This window comes from Oreochromis niloticus, linkage group LG13, assembly GCF_001858045.2.
Source record: "Oreochromis niloticus isolate F11D_XX linkage group LG13, O_niloticus_UMD_NMBU, whole genome shotgun sequence".
Taxonomy (NCBI): Eukaryota; Metazoa; Chordata; class Actinopteri; order Cichliformes; family Cichlidae; genus Oreochromis; species Oreochromis niloticus.
This window is the reverse complement of record NC_031978.2, coordinates 1,192,257-1,208,518: the sequence shown is the minus strand read 5'-3', so window position 1 is coordinate 1,208,518 and position 16,262 is coordinate 1,192,257. Positions and strand designations below refer to the sequence as shown.

Sequence of the window (16,262 nt, the reverse complement as noted above, 5' to 3'; positions counted from 1 at the left end):
TAAGAAAGTCTTGGATTGCAGACTAAAATAAATGTGATCTTGGAAGATATCCAGCTAATGCAGTGCATCATGGGAGGATCTTCAGTGTCCAGGAGCAGAATGAAGCTGTGAACTGGTGCTGTAAGTGGACAGCAAACCTCAAAAGAGTCTGCAGTCTACACACAACATGCACAGCCTCTGCTGTTTACTGTCCTGTTATAAATATACAAGGCTGGCCGTGTGTGTGTGTGTGTGTGTGTGTGTGTGTGTGCTGGCTGCACAGCAGCCGCCTGTTGCAGAATAATTTAAACTGTTTATTTGATTTGGAGGACGGCCTACTCGGGGCTTCCACAATCTGGCTCTCCATCAGGGCTAAAAGCGTCCGAGCTCTGCATCACGCCGTCTATTTTCAGCAGGCCTTCGCTTCCTGCTAATAAAAATGGCACGTCGCTTCAGGAGAACTGTGGCGTCACACGCTGACTGCACACATGCTTGGCAGTATTTCTGGTATGGAAGCGAGGCCTCCGTGTCACATTGTGAGTGGGTGGGTGTCAGGAGTACGTACGGACTGAAGGGAAGTGAGGAGGGGATCTGCGTGGGAGCGGGTGACATCTCCACGGACGGGTGGAGGGAGATCTTTGTGACTAGTTCGCTCACAGCCTGAGTGCACACTACAGTATTACTGAGGTGTTAAACAGTCAGCATGACGGTGGCTCCAGATCCTGTCCACATTATGTCATCAATGATCTGATTACAACTGGAGAACTCTGAATACAAAAGTCACTGCAAAACTCGACTGATGCACTCTGCAAAGGTTTAATGCAAACAGGAAAAACATAACAACTCAAAAAACCCCAAGAAACTAAAAAAGCCAAAATGACTACAAAGAGGTTCACAAAGTAATGAAAAATGGCCCTAAAACGACACAAAATAATGCGCGCAAAATTAGAATATGGTACAAAATTACCACAAAAGGGCCCACATCAACTCAGAATGAGCACAATAGAACCTCAAAATAAGATAGAAATGTGCAAAATTACGACAAAAAAGATGGAAAGTAACAGAAATAATTTCTCCCAAAGACCCAGCATCTCATCCAAAACCCCACAACAACATCAAAATGAAAAAATCCACAAAAGATTCTCAGAAATATTTCTACAGTAATGCAGTAAAGTGCAAAGAGACACCAAAGAAGATCAAATGCTCACAAAAAGGTGTAAAGCAAAACTCCCACAAAAAACTACAAAATGTTGCAAATTCCGTGCAAACAGCATCGAAACACGAACACACCAATAAAAAAACTGAAAATGAACATAAAATAATTCAAAACAATCTCAAAATTGTGAGAAAAGATAACAAATGCCTCAAAACTGCCACATAACAAAACACAGTGGCCGTAAAATAATAAGACAACCACAGAGAAACTAAAATATACAAAATGACCTAAAAACAAAACTCCAACAAACACAAAGTAGCAGTGTTTGTTTAGCTTGGCACAAACTGTATGTAGGGCATTTAAATGAACACAGCAAACATTGTGAACTTTACGAATGCTTTTAGAGCTTAAAACATGCAGTTTGGTTTGTGTCTGTTTGTTTTTCACGTCATCTTAGTGCTAAGCTAAGATTAACTATAGTGGATGAACGGGGAGCTCCATAAACTCCGTTTCAACCCTAAATCTATAAATATGTACCTGACATATTTACAACAGGTAAAAATCAGTTGGATGTGGACAGTGAACACCCTAACAAGATAACACATCCTGAGGAGGATCGCCCACATCCTGTTTCTCTCTGGTTTGATGTCAGCAGTGAACACAAATAAGTCTTTTAATAGGCCAAACGAATGTCTTTATCAGGGTGAATTTCCATAAAGTAGGCTGTGTGTGTGTGGGTGGGTGTTTCCCAGCAGAAAGATGTCCAAAAGGGCTGCCTACGTCTTTATCATGAAATGCCAAACTCAACAAGTGAGTCACGCTTACAGATGAGTCACTGTTAGAGTTGCAGGACTAAAGTGTGTTTTTTACCCACGAAGATGTTATAATTTCATTAAAGTGTCCTCTTCCGTTTGGAGCAGAGTGACGGAGACGCATCCTCGTGACCCCAAACAGCTGAAGAGGTTTATCCCAAAATATGATGAATACAGCTGACACCCTCTCATGAGTGGGGTTATTATAGAGGTCCAGCGAGCCTACAAAACACGAGCGTATAAATGGGATGAGACAGCCACAAACTTCAAATGGCCAAAGGTGGAGGGAAATGACCACAAAGAGACACAAAACAGACAGGAAACACCTTTAAAATCACAAAAAAGACATACAATGATTAAAAATGACCAGACATGATGCAGTGTGACTACTATTAACACAAAAATACTTCAAATGTCTACAGAAAGGCAAAAATGTCACAAATCATGCAAAATGCATGCAGAGAAACACTAAACAACTCAGAAAAATGCAAAAATGATCACAAAAGGGAACAAAAACAATTGTCACAAAAAAGGCATAAAGGGACCCCAAAGACACCCAAAAGCACCTAAAACAGATGCAAAATGACAAGAAAAGAACACAAAACAAGCAGAACACAACTTCAAATGACAGAAAAGATGCAAAACAATTAGAGAAGCACAAAAACCTCCGACACATCACATATCACTCCAAAATAACCCAAAATTGCGCAAAAATGACCAGAACAGTCCCAACAAACACAAAATGTTACAAAATGAGTGAAAAGAGGCACAAATTAACTACAAACCTTTAGAAAAATGTACCAAACACTCAATATAGACACAAAACAACCAGATTTCAACTTCAGTTTATTCCATAAAAGCTGAAAACAGGCACAAAATCCCACAAAAACACCACAGACACAACAAATTTCTTCTAGGTGGAATGATTGGACAGAAAACATCTTTAATGACAGTGAAAAATCAGAATGGATTTTCTTTAACCCACACAGGCTCAGAGACACAGGCACAAACCTCGACCGTGTGCAGAAGCCTTCAACAAGCTTCTGCTTAAATTCCAGCTGATGTTGGCCCGCTCTTCTTGACAGAACTGATCGAGTTTATTTAAAGTGGCTGATTTCCACAGTCCACACGGTTTCAGTAGGGATGGGGGCGGGGCTTTGGTGAGGTCATTCCAGAGGCTTACTGTTGGACACCCAACTGTCTCCAAGTGTCAACCGTCTATTTGCTGATCTGAGGTCAAGTTGAAGAACTGGACGTTAGTCCTTATCTGTTAGTCCATCCACTCGGTGCAGTGTAACAGTTCCACAGGCAGCAACACAGCCCCAGACCATGACACTACCACCACCGTGCTCGGTGCTGTGTTCTCACCTTTACTCCCTCAAACATAGCTCTGTCCTTGTGGCCGATCAGCTCAGTCTTCATCTTTTTGGCTCATCCATTTGGGCAGCTGTGAATTTCAGCTGAGCTTGAAGGTGTCGATTTTGGTGCTGGGGCTTCCTTCCTGTCCATGATGTTGTAAAACGGGCTTCACTGTGGCGGGCTTCACTGTGGCGGGCTTCACTGTGGCGGGCTTCACTGTGGCGGGCTTCACTGTGACGGGCTTCACTGTGGCGGGCTTCACTGTGACGGGCTTCACTGTGGCGGGCTTCACTGTGGCGGGCTTCACTGTGACGGGCTTCACTAACCCATTTCCTTCCATCTGAGGGTGACGGTTCGGGCCTTCTTCCAGAGCTCGGCGCAGTGGTGACACATCTAAAGAACTTAGACTTGGGTACGACTGGGTGACCTGATGACCTGATGATCTCTGGAATCTGCAGCTGTTTGGAAGAACAGAGATCTTCCCAGCTGGTTTGAATTTCCAGCTCTCCTTCTTAGACGCTTTTCCCTGTTGTTCTGAGTATGATGAGCCGGATTGTTTATCATGTTTCTTTTTCTCTTTTTTCAGGATATGTGGCCACTTTTGCCATTTCAATATTTTTATTTATTGGCAGTTTGTTAAGTTCATGAAGAAGTGCGTCAGCCTCACAGATGGCTTGGAGAAAGGATGACGCCGGACTCTGAGCATTTTGTAGTTTTTAAGCTCTGCATGTATTGACTTATCTCACGATGTTTAGTGTTTTTGACATGTTTTTGTGTTTTATGTTTACTTTATGCTGCGTCTGCCTGCCAAGGACTGATGGAAAATAGCTGATAGCTTAATCGGGTCATGAGATCAATGTTTTTGTGCTCGCTCCCTGATAAAGAGAGGCTGAAATGAGGCCAATGTGGTTGTAAATGGCGTCTCTGTCGATAATAACCTGAAGGCTGAGGGTTCAAATCCAGCTGGAGCAGTGAATTATTCTAAGTAAAAGCATATATGACACTTATGTCCACATTAATCACCAGAACGCTGCTTTTGACATCTTTAATAAACAGCGGGATCATATTCATGTGACAAATGTGAAACTTGAGGCTGCCCGAGTGTAAAGTGCCACATTACTGCTCCCACTGTGAACCGTGGAGTGTTTTCTTTGGAATAAAGCGTTCCAGGAAACGAGCTTCATCTTTCAGACTAATCCGTTTCAGACAGTTGATGCACTCTATATTTATCCCGATGTGACTCAAACAGCCGCTGCTGGGTTACTCCTGTTGACTGTAACTCAGTAATGACTGGGGGGCAAAGAGCATTAAGAAGTAAATATTCAGAGGCATGCTGGGTAATGTAGTGCTTCTTTCTGAGATGTTCGCTTGACTTTAAGCTCGCGGATTAAGCGACAGTGTTCGCAGTGCACTGACACTGGAGGAGAGGGACCTAAATACGAAGCTCATTTTGTCCCCGTTTGACTTCAATCTGATTTGGTGTCGTGGACGTCCACGCGAGAGGCCCGACAGACTTCGTTTCCCACAATGCACCAGGTGTGAACCCGTGAAACGCTCCGCGGTGCGGACGTGTTTGACAGTAATTCAAAAATGGGGCAGCGGAGCAGATAAGAGTGACCGCGGCGGAGTGTGACGAAGGCCTCCAGACACCCCGAAGCTCTCCGAGCCTCTCCGACTCCTCCTGCTTTGTGTCCGTTTGCCTCTTTTGGTTGTTTGTGTCCTGCTCGCGGAGCCTCACGCGCTGATCGACAAAAACGGGAATGAATGAGGACAGCAGACTGTGAAAAAGGTGAGCGCAGGGGAGCAGGTGAGGTCTCACTCTGCTGCCGTTTCCGGACACCGGAAATCATTCCGTCCAAAGAAAAACGCACAAAATCAGACTAACGGCAGTGAACGTGCCACATGTGTTGTTGTGGTGATCGCACCGGTGACGTATGTGTTGTGTTTTTGGTTTTAGCTTTAAAATCAGCTGTTTGGTGGGATTTCTTTCAGTTCATGTCTGCACCGGGTTAATGATTATGATCCATGACGTCATGTTTGGGTGAATTCAGCAGTGCAACACCTTTTCCACTGAAGCTCCAGACACGCTTGCAGCACACCTGGACAGGTCACCAGTTTAGAGAGACCTCACAGAAACCACAGAGAGGCCCCAGCCTGCCACTGGGTTCCAGTCCGGGACCGGCATCATAATTTCTAAAACACACCACGAGATTCATCGAATAGACTTGATGCTTTTTTTCAATGGGACCCAAAACATCATTGTTTTCAGGGTTTTTCCTGAACAGGTGCTAAAATAGTACCTGCTCTGGCAGGGTTACAAAGCCATCTGAGCAGGTACTGAAATGTGATGTCGTCAGACCACATGCCACCGATTGGCTGCTCAGTGCTGTCACTCGATGAGCGTCTCATTCCCAAAAATCAAAACTGCCCTTTTTGAAACCCAGTAACAAGTGAAACGGCTACAAAAACAACACCATGTTTCCCGAGTGTGACGAAAAGCCACAGACCGCCACCTTTTATGGATTAATTACAGTTAAGATAAGATAAGACTTTATTGATCCCACGGCGGGGAAATTTGTGCATTATCTCGGCTCAGGTACAGATAGCAGAAGAAAAATACAAAAATACAAATACAAGATAAATAAGATAATATACTATATACAGCGGTAGCATACACAGTATGTGATATGGATAGAGGGTTGTGGAAACATGCAACAGATAAATTTAACTAATTAAAATAATTATCCTAAAAATATGTGACAAATTGTTTCTGAATTGATTTACCTACTTACTTTTATTTCGGTTTTTTTGTTAAAATAATCATTTTTTAAAGTTTTTTTTTTTTTTTAACTTTGCTGTCATCTATGTATTTGTTTCCAAATTTTCTTTTTGCAAATTCAAAGTGTTTTCGCGAGGTCACATTTTTACGTTTTTGGTGGATAGACTTGAAAATTGAAAGTAATCTTAGAAAATGAAAGGAGCAGAGAAATTATCAAAAACTTAATTTAATTACAAATGAGTTTGTTTATTTGTGAAGTTTGCCATTTTGGCCGCTTCGGTCCTCCGTAGCTTCACACAGCGGGAGTTGTGTAAAACCGGCGCAGACTCTGTGGGAGGACACCCGAAGGATGAATACCAGCCCTGCTGTTTCTCATTATTCGGTTTATGATGTTTAATTTCGTCGTTTTTGTTTCTGCAGTTTCTTTTTTTAGGCTTTGATCTTCGTGAGGGCAGAAACCAGTGAGCCGAGCCCCTGAGGAGTGAGTCCTCTCGCCGTCACACGATCTTTGGCGCTAGCTACACACGGCTACAGCTAACGGGGACCAGCGGACCGAGCGGCGGCTCCTCGCTTCGGTATGATGCCCGGTGACAGCAGTATGGCCTCCCTAGTTCAGAGAATAGCTCGGCAGGCTCTCGTCACCTTCAGGAACCCACCCGCGGTGGGCGACGAGGCTTCCAAGTCCTTCCTGGAGAACCACGGCAAGCTCCGGAGCCTGATGTCGGAAGTGCGGGCGGCCGACCTGAAGCTCGTCCCGCGGAGAGCCGAGGACGGCGGCGCGCCCCCTGCTCAGCACCCGTATCACCGCGGCGCGCCCCCGGTCACCTACATGCACATCTGCGAGACAGACCAGTTCAGCATGGGGGTGTTCCTGCTGAAGAGCGGGGCCTCCATCCCGCTGCACGACCACCCGGGCATGCACGGCGTGCTCAAAGTCATGTACGGGAAGGTCCGGATCAGCTGCTTCGACCGGCTGGAGCGACCGGGCGGGGGCGGGGGCGCGCTGCCCCGGGCGGAGATGGGCGCTCTGCGGCGCTGCGTGCTCCGCTCCACCGGGGAGTACACGGAGGAGAGCGGACCCTGCGTCCTCTCCCCGACCGGGACAACCTCCACCAGATCGACGCCGTGGACGGGCCCACAGCTTTCATGGACATCTTAGCCCCGCCGTACGACCCGGACGACGGCAGGGACTGTCACTACTACAAGGTGCTGCCCGGGGAGGGGGTCAAAGACTCGGAGCAGACGGAGAAGGAGGTCTGGCTCATGGAGATCTCGCAGCCTCCGGAGTTCTGGTGCGGAGGGGAGCCGTACCCGGGCCCGGAGGTGTGCCTCTGATCCCCCCTCCACCCTCCCGGAGCCCTGCAGCCTGGCTGGATCCACGAGGGATCTCCACGGTCATCATCAGAGCCGCCAGCAGCTGCAGGCGCAGATTAAAGGGCCAAATGTGGGATTAAGTTGTGGCAAAGGGTAGAAATGATGCATCAGCCCTGCAGCACACACTCTGCGAGCGTGAATTTTATTCACTCCAGCTTCTGCTTCACTTGGACAAACATCGGAGCCTCAGGCAACAGTAAACGACTTCCTGCCCGTGCTGTGATCCCCGTGGATGTGACGGTCAGGAAGCCACATCTGAATCATTCTGTTGATGTGCTCACTTTCAGGAAGTAGTTTTATTTTTAAAAACTGATGCTCTTTGCTCTACAGAGACTCCAGTTAAGCCAGAGTCTGTCCTGAAAACCTGACTGAATGCTAATAAACTGCTCTCGGTATTTATATTTACTCTGCTCAGTGACACTAACTGTATATGGAGGACCCCAGCTGCCCAAATCACACATAAATCCCTTGTTGAATAAGTTTTCTTGGATTCAGGCTGTCAAAATAGGGGAAAAAATAGATGGCAAAATAAATAAAATGGAAATAAGTGTGACTGATAAACTGTGCAGACTGAAACGACCACAGTGAAATACAGCCGATAAGCCTTAATGCATCAATAAGATTATTAATCGTCCATGGGCATAGATGAATATTGGATTCATAAATTTTGATCTATTGCTATATAATAAATTAATTCTCCCATTTCATTACCTTTCCAGTTATTCACTTATAAAGTGTTTAAAATGATTTAAAATTGATATAGAGGACTAAATAATATGTTTTTTTTGTGATTTGCCATTAAATACGTAGGACTGTAACCATCAAAAAACTCCATGTTGTTTGTATGCATTACTAACTCTTCAAAGAATATATAGGTAAATTAATAAATAAGGGATTAAATGTAATTGCAAGAGATTCTAGGCCAAAGGTTTAACTGTGAAGGAAAACATAAAAAGAAATATAAAAAATAAAGTAAAATAATGCAGAAGCAACTTTGCTGTGAAAGTATTAAATGACCCAAAAATACATGTTAGTATTTTAATTATGTATTAATTTATAAATGATCAGGTGGTGCGTAAATATTTAAATTTTAAATATTTATTCTATAAAGTGACAGTTTTTGTTTTCTTATTCTTTTGTTGATCATTTTCTTTTCTTTGTTTCCACATTTTGTTTTTGTAAAATCAAAATGTTTGTGATGTTAACTTTTTGATTTTTGGTGGATAGATGCCAAAATTGAAAATGAATTTAAAAAGGACAGAAAGAAGTTAACTGCACAAGTTTGTGTTTTTGGTTTATTTTCATTTTTGGCAGCTTCAGTCTTCCATAAAGTGTTGAATCTGAATCTGACCGACAGCTGTTTCGTTACAGTCACATCTGGACTGAGTTTCAAAGCTAAAGTCAGACCAAGTGTGTTTATTTGACACCTGAAAGTTAATAATGCTGCATTTGAGAAAAGTCTGGAATTTTCTGTTTTCATTTTGACTGAATTTTTCAAGGTTCACTGAAAACAATAATAATTGGGACGTTTTTAATACACGTCAGTACTTCACGTCCTTCAGTCTGAGGACCTCACTGGTAATGAATAACTTGTGGTATTTATACAAAAGAAGGTTTCAGGTACACGAACAACTACAGAGGACTGTAACTGTCAAAATAATTACTTATTAGGAACAAAACCATATTGGAAATAAATGCAAGCATTAATCACATTTTTAAAATGAACTTAATTATGTTCACTTTGGTTTTCTTTTTTAACCAACTTTAAATATTTTCCTTTCCTCTTGTCACCTGACTTATTTCCCCAAATATTTTTTGTTTTTACTTTATTTTTTCTACAGTTCTGCTTCAGCTAAACCGTCTGAAACATACAAATAATAAAACTATAAAACTGCCTAAATCACAAATGAATATATGAGTGGTAAACATTTATACTTTTGCCCAACGCAGAAATAAAATGAAGGATGAATTGGGGGCTAATGTACCTTAAAATAAATAATTACTGCGAATAGAAATAAATACAGTAATAAATAGCAACACAATCGGTTCATTTATGTCCACGTAGCATTAATATTCACTTTGATGGCTTTATTAGCAAATATATAATTCCGCAATGTAATTTAGATTTTTGGCTTCTCTGGTTCTCCGTACACGTATACCCAGCCGCTACCACGTATTACTCGCCGCATGAGGGGAAACAAAAACATCCCAGGCTCCTGGCTGCTCCTTGAAAGCAGCACCGAAGGACCACTGCAGGACCCTGCTGATGTCTCTTTACTCGTCTTCCTGCTTCAGGCTTTGTGACGTCAGACCTTCGGGTCTCTTTTGAAGACTGAAATCTCGTAAAGCTGCAGATTTTCTCGTGTTAGGACTCTTTATGCCGCCGCCGCCTTTTCTCCTTCTTCTTTCTGAGAGACTTCTCAGGACTGTGTTCATGTTTGTATCTCCGATTGAAAGATGTGCACTAAATCGAGTTTATCAGCACAAAGTGTCTTTAAGAGAAATGTCAGAAAATGTCCATGTGATTACAAAATAAAGAGAAAAGAAATCTGTTCAGTCTAAAGTTTGAGTCTGAGTGATCTGCTGAATCTGAAATGTGACATTAAAACTCAGGTTTCACTTAAAAAGTCGAGCAAAAAGTGTAAAATAAAAATAGAGTTGGCATTAATTTAATCAGATGCTTCTGTGTTGTTTTAGAAGTTTAGGGAGTTTTAAAATGCAACTTTTATTTAGAAAATCCTTAGGAAATTCACTTTAAGAGCTGCCAACATGCATTTATAAACAGAATATGTCATTAATTAATTATATAATTAAGCCACCAATTCCTCTTATTCATATATGTTCACAACTATTTGTCCTATTTAATTATTATTATTTTTAAATGTGTGTTTCTTGTTGAATTTAAAAACAACAGCAATATTTGGAGCTAGATTAGATGATTCTGTAGCAACACAACAGACCGTCAGTTCCTGGTGTCTACCTAATAATTTGCACAGAGTTCGTCTCACAGCCGGGAGACAAGTGACGAAAGCAAAAGAAAAAAAGAATGTAAGAAATGCTTAAATTAAACAAACTCAGTGTAACTTTTTAATAATTACAGAAGTTTTTTTTTTTTCGGTTGTTGATTAGCGCCTGAATTTATTTGCAATTAATTTTTATTTAATTGTTATTCATATAATTTCTTTATTGTGTTATGATTTTTTGCACTTAGAGTCCTCCATACCACTGTTAATATCATGTAAATACAGTACCTAATACATTTATGCATAAATGAGTAAATAACTTGAAAGATCAAATGAGAACATTTTAAAACTTTGGATTTGATTCACACACAAATGCAAGAAACACGAGAGCAAATAAAAGCAGAGATTTCTGTCTGTTTTAAAGTTAAATGAACCACCAGGGGGCAGTGTTCCCCCACTGTGTTCGTTGACGGGTGTTTTATAAACAGGGGTGCACATAAATGGTCCGCAGGTGCACATTCGCTGTCAAAATAGTTGCAACGCGCACCAGCTCACCTCCTGCAACCACTTTTCCGAGAATACGCGCTCCTTTTGCAGTTCGGACTCCTTCTGACATTTCTTCGGAGGTGGAGGAACACCAAAGTAATTGCTTAAAGGAGCTTGCTTCTTTGACATCTTCCTCCTCCAGAAAATCTTATGAACGCAAACGCGCGTTGCAACTTCTTATCTGGTGTGCGTCTTTTATTTTGACAGCGAATGCGCACCTGCAGACCACTTATGTGCACCCCTGGTTATAGCAACTTTGTCCTCACAGAGGAAATGTGCTTTTACTATCTCTCTTGGTTAAATAAAGGTAACCCTGGGTCGCTGCACCATCTAGTGGCAGAAACTGGTATTACATGGATGTGCAGCCTGGCCAAATTTCAGCTTTAGTTGATATCGTTTGGACACAATAAACAGATGATTTAAACATAAAGTTGCAGTGGGTGTATCCTCACAGTCCGCGCCTAGCTTTAGTAAATTTTGGAGTAGGTACCTTTTCTGCCCACATAGCAATTTAGTGACAGACCATTTACTGATTCACGTTTTTGTCCATATATTTTTGATTTTGACTGTCAGTTCTCCATATATAAGGAAGCTGGGGCAGAGTCTGTCATATACACCTGAAGGCGACTGTTTTATCCTTTTCCTTCTTTTCTGAGGCCTGAATGTGAGATAAAGTTGGATTAGTCTGAAGTCAGAATCATGCAAAGCTACCCTGTGTGTACTTTCATTAAAAAGAAAAAAAGAGGCAGCAGCGACTGAACAGTTCCACGTTTATTTGCATTGACAAGAAGCATCAATTCTTCAGAATAAAAGCTTTAGTGCTTTCTCTCATTTGCATAAAATAGTAAAACACACAAAAACAAACTTTTACTTTTTGCCCACTTACTGTCTCTCTTTGTCTCACATTGACTGGCAAGAAATCCAAAAACAACAACAGGAAATAACAGATTATCAGGCTACAATCAATAAATCCCTTTCACAGCGTACCCCAGCCTCAAGCTGTGACATCACCGTATCCCCTCAGTGTGCTCTGATGCTGCATCCCACATATACACCTACATACTGCATTAGTTCACGTGACGCCGTGGCTGCCATGCTGCTCCAAATGCATGCGCGTGTGTGGAAACACAGGCCTGAACTCTCGCTGACCTTTCAGCCGATGTTCGCGAAGTTTGGTGTGCTATGGGACACTTATTTAGGTTGGTTAAATATTTTTTTAACCAAAATATTTGTCTTGTATCTCAGCAGGTTAAAAATATAAAATAAAGATGGCTGACTCAAGTGAGCAAAAGCAGCAAATTTTAGAGGTTTATGTGAAAAAGCCCGAAAAGACAGGAGCTTTTATTTTGGAAACCTGCTATGTTAAATACATATGACTAACTTCACACAATCTGAGGTCTTTCTGAGCATCCTGAAAGCTTTCTTACAAATTATATGGTTTTATTTTGAAAATCTAGCAAAATAGACAAGTTCCAGTAACTAAATAGATGATTTTTATTTAAAAAACAAAACAAAAAAACCCAAAAAAAACTACAACAAAAACAAAAACAACCGTCATCTTAAATAATCTCGATGAATTCCCAACTAACTAGAGGATTAAATGTAGAAAATGTGGTAACTTCCAATAACTAATGGAGGCTTTTATTTTGAAATAAGCGAACGCTTTTAATAGAGAAAACAGAGCTCACCATCTGTCTGAGCATCCCAGTAATTTGTTTCACACAACCAAAAAAAGGCCTTTTATTTTGACATTCTCACAGAAATAAATTATCTTGATAACGTCTAAGCAACTAATTAAAGGCTTTTATCTTGAAAAAATCATTTAAAAAAAATCATTTTAGGCCTGATCCCCCCCCCAAAAAAAGGATTTTTACTTTGAAAATATTGAAATAATTTAAGTAGTTTCAGGCTGTTTAACACAATAACATGATCAGCTTCTCTCTAATGTATTTGAATAAAATATTATTTTTGTTTATCCTAATTTCACGCCAGTCATTTTACTCATTTACGACTGTAAAATGTCATAAAACAACCTTTTATCTGTGGCCTGTTGTTTCCTGTCGCTCAGTTTTGGCATCCTTCTTCCATTAGAGCCAACAAAGCAGCGCAAAATGAGTTTATTTCATACAGAAACGTCAGAAACCAAACGCAGACCCCCTGAGCCACGGCATCTGCGTGCACTCGGACGACAGCGCCTGTGTTCATTGGTTTCTCCTAAAAACTGTAAAGTGTTGGACTTTTATTCTTTTCAAATATGGTGCAGAGGAACGTTTGAGTGCCAGCAGTCTGAAGACACTCAGCCTTGAACTTGGAATGAAGGTTTTTAAAGGATTTTTCTGTGATCTTACAAATATAGAAAAGGCTGGTGTCGCTTTTCACTAACGATTCCTCACAGTCCTCCTCCGGAAGTCACCTGTGATGCCTCCGTGTCTCTCTGCGTTTATACGGAGTTTTTTGTGCATTTAACTCCAAATGAAAGCAGCCGGAGCAGCAGTAACCCTCTCACCTGACTCACCTGTCGCACCTGTGCTGCCCGGCACGTGACTGAATCCCTGAGAGCTTGAAGCATAGACAGCAGACAGTGTTCACTAAAAGCAGGTTGTGAGATGTTGTTCTTGGAGGTTTGGAGCGCTCACGCCAAACTCCATTTAAATTCCATCTAATTTAATCCCAGCACGGCCAGCTTGGCTTGTGTGGATTTTGTAGTCATAGTAACACATCTGGGGACCGGGGTTCTGGCTCTCCCTGATTTTTTCTTCATGATATGGCTTCTAAAGAGACTTGCGGCTATTTCTGAGGTTAACTTAGACTACGGGGCACCGTTTGGGCTCAGATTAGGAAGCGGGGGTCTTCTTCTCCTTCTGCCGCAGGTGAATCTTCATGTGCCGCCTCCTCTCATCGCTGCGGGCGAACTTCCTCCCGCACTGGTCGCAGGTGAACGGCTTCTCCCCGGTGTGCGTGCGGATGTGCGTGGTCAGGTGGTCGCTGCGGCTGAAGTTGCGCATGCAGATGCGGCACTGGAACGGCTTGTGGCCGGTGTGGATGCGCAGGTGCCGGCTCAGCTCGTCCGACCGGGAGAACCGGCGGTCGCAGCTCTCCGCCGGGCACGGGTACGGCCTCTGGTGCACGGGGGTCTTGCTCGGGCGATTCGGGTACTTCCGGGGTCTTAAGATGGGCCTGAGGGGGAGGTTCTGGTGGCCGGGGAAGGGGGCGGCCGCCGGGCCTTCGGGCGCGCTGAGCGTAAAGTTCCTGATGGTGTTGAGAGGAGTGAGCGGCGGAGGCACCCGTAACGAGTCCAGCGGGTACGGGAGGGCCTTCCTCTCCGGGAAGCCGGCGTGCATGTCCCTCTGGCAGCTCTGCGGGTAGAAGCCTCCGTACTCCGGCACGATGGAGAGCAGCGCGCCGTCAGCGGCCGGTTTGGGCGCAGAGCTGTAGGCGGGAGGCGGGTGGTAGGACACCGCGCAGGTGGAGGTGGACAGGTAACCCCCGGCTGCCTGGTCCTGGTACACCTCCCCGCTGCAGGAGTAGGACGGGGGCGGGTGGGGGTGTGAGTGTGGGTGGGGGGGCGCGTACATGTGGCTGATATCCGGCTGGCCGTGCGCCATGTTCCCGTCCCCCGCTCCTCCTCCTCGTCCTCCTCCTCCTCCTGCTTCTCCCGCGTAAATGTTGGGTGATGCTGATCCGGACCCCGGTGCCGGTCCCGGGGGGCGATGTCCGCACTGACCACGTTGATCACGTCCCCCTGTGCCCAGGCTGGCCCCGCGCTCCCGGAGTCCAGGGAGAACCTGCCACTAAACGCCACCGGCTGCGTGCGTAAAGTGGCCACGTACTGCGCCAGGTGGCCCTGGAGAGAGAGCTCAGGTGCGCCGAGATCACCTGAAACACAGAGAAGAGCGCAATCAGACACATTCACAGGAGCAAGCTCCGTATCTCCATCTAACTTGTCCGTCCACATCCTCGAGTGTTTGAAACACACGAACGCTTACCGCCTCCATCCCCACCACCGTCCCGCCCTTCAGCTCCCTCCGGCCCCACGGCCTCCTCCTTGAACACCATCCCCGTTTCTGCGCACACATCTTTGGGAGCACCGTCTGGGATGCTGCCGAGAGACGCCGAGACTTCAGCTGCCGTCTTAGCGCTCATGTTCACTGACTCTCAGACGTGTTCGGTGTCTTCCCTCATTTTCTCCGGTCCGCCTCTCATCCTTCGTTAACCACTCCGCGGAGGCGCGGCGGGGTTATAAAGGGAATCTCCCGGTGTCCCGTTGCGTCATTCACCAGATATGGAGTTGGGTTTAAAAATAAGAATAATAATAAAAAAGAAGGAGAGGGAACTCCAGAAATAGGAGCTTCCCGTGACGAAACACAGACCAAATAAATGATGTTCAGTTTATTCACAAAACTTCACGAGTGGATTTAAATTTTACTGCTCAATTTCAGCATGTTATCACTATCATGCGCACGTGCTTTGCGTTGTTTTGGTTTCATATAAAGGGGGAAGAAAAGAGGCGCAATCATTCGGAATTCCGGTCCCCCTGTCTCCATAAAAGGACTCTCCGGTGAGGTGAGAGGAGCTCCGCCCGCGTATATGGCTGGTATCCGGTTAAATTGGGTTGCATTGTGTTGTCTTCGTGCCAGCTGAGCCCACACACTGACTGCGCACACCCATTTGTTTTCGCTCTTGTCTTGTCAGGAACAGATTACTGCTCTGACTGAGTCCCGCTATTGTTGGCCCGGGGTGAGATGGATGGGGGAGAATAATCATTGGAATCATCTCCTCGCTGCTCTTGTACAAACATGGATGGGACAATAAATGAAACGTCCAAGTGCAACTGTGCCTGACAAACATCAGAGCCTCAGCCGAGTGTCCTGTTAGTAAAAGCTGAGGATCAGGAAGTGTTAAAACGTGTAAAAATGACCAAACAGATTCTCTCTCAGGCTCTGTTTCAGCATTTAAACCTTCTCTGAGTTTCTCATCCAAAGAAATTATTTGCAGGTGAACTCGGAGCTCTCGGTCTGCTGAGCACACATGAACATATTAAAGGTATTTACTGGTTTAGCAGGTATGGAAGCTTGTTTATGCCACTGGGGGGAAAGTAGACATTGCCAGACAGTCCTACTGACTCACACTTAACTGGAAAATTTGAGTTAACCTGAAACTTAAACTAGCATCCACAGAGTAGAGAGTTTAACACAGCTTGTGTTGAGATTTAAAGATTTGGGAGCGATTTCAGGAGTGAGTCCGTCCACGCAGCAGCCCTCTCGGTCACGGCCCTATTGGAGCATTTTCTAACT

At 44.0% G+C, this 16,262-nt stretch overlaps 2 protein-coding genes across 2 annotated transcripts; one reads left to right on the top strand and one right to left on the bottom strand.

Moving 5' to 3' along the window:
* Positions 1–4,129: 4,129 nt before the first annotated feature.
* LOC100711878 (2-aminoethanethiol dioxygenase) lies at positions 4,130–10,022 on the top strand. Its single transcript, XM_005473767.4, is given in 3 exon segments — positions 4,130–5,095; positions 6,506–7,179; positions 7,182–10,022. Coding segments are annotated over 2 exon segments (756 nt in total). The 5' UTR covers positions 4,130–5,095; positions 6,506–6,662; the 3' UTR covers positions 7,421–10,022.
* A 1,148-nt stretch (positions 10,023–11,170) lies between these two features.
* On the bottom strand, positions 11,171–14,720 carry egr2a (early growth response 2a). The gene has a single exon (XM_019366817.2). It carries the CDS (start codon positions 14,571–14,573, stop codon positions 13,803–13,805), a length of 771 nt encoding a protein of 256 aa, XP_019222362.1. The 5' UTR covers positions 14,574–14,720; the 3' UTR covers positions 11,171–13,802.
* Positions 14,721–16,262: the final 1,542 nt, after the last annotated feature.

Excerpts from the sequence above, each read along its gene's own strand:
- egr2a (XM_019366817.2), bottom strand. The coding sequence starts at position 14,573 with ATGGCGCACGGCCAGCCGGATATCAGCCACATGTACGCGCCCCCCCAC.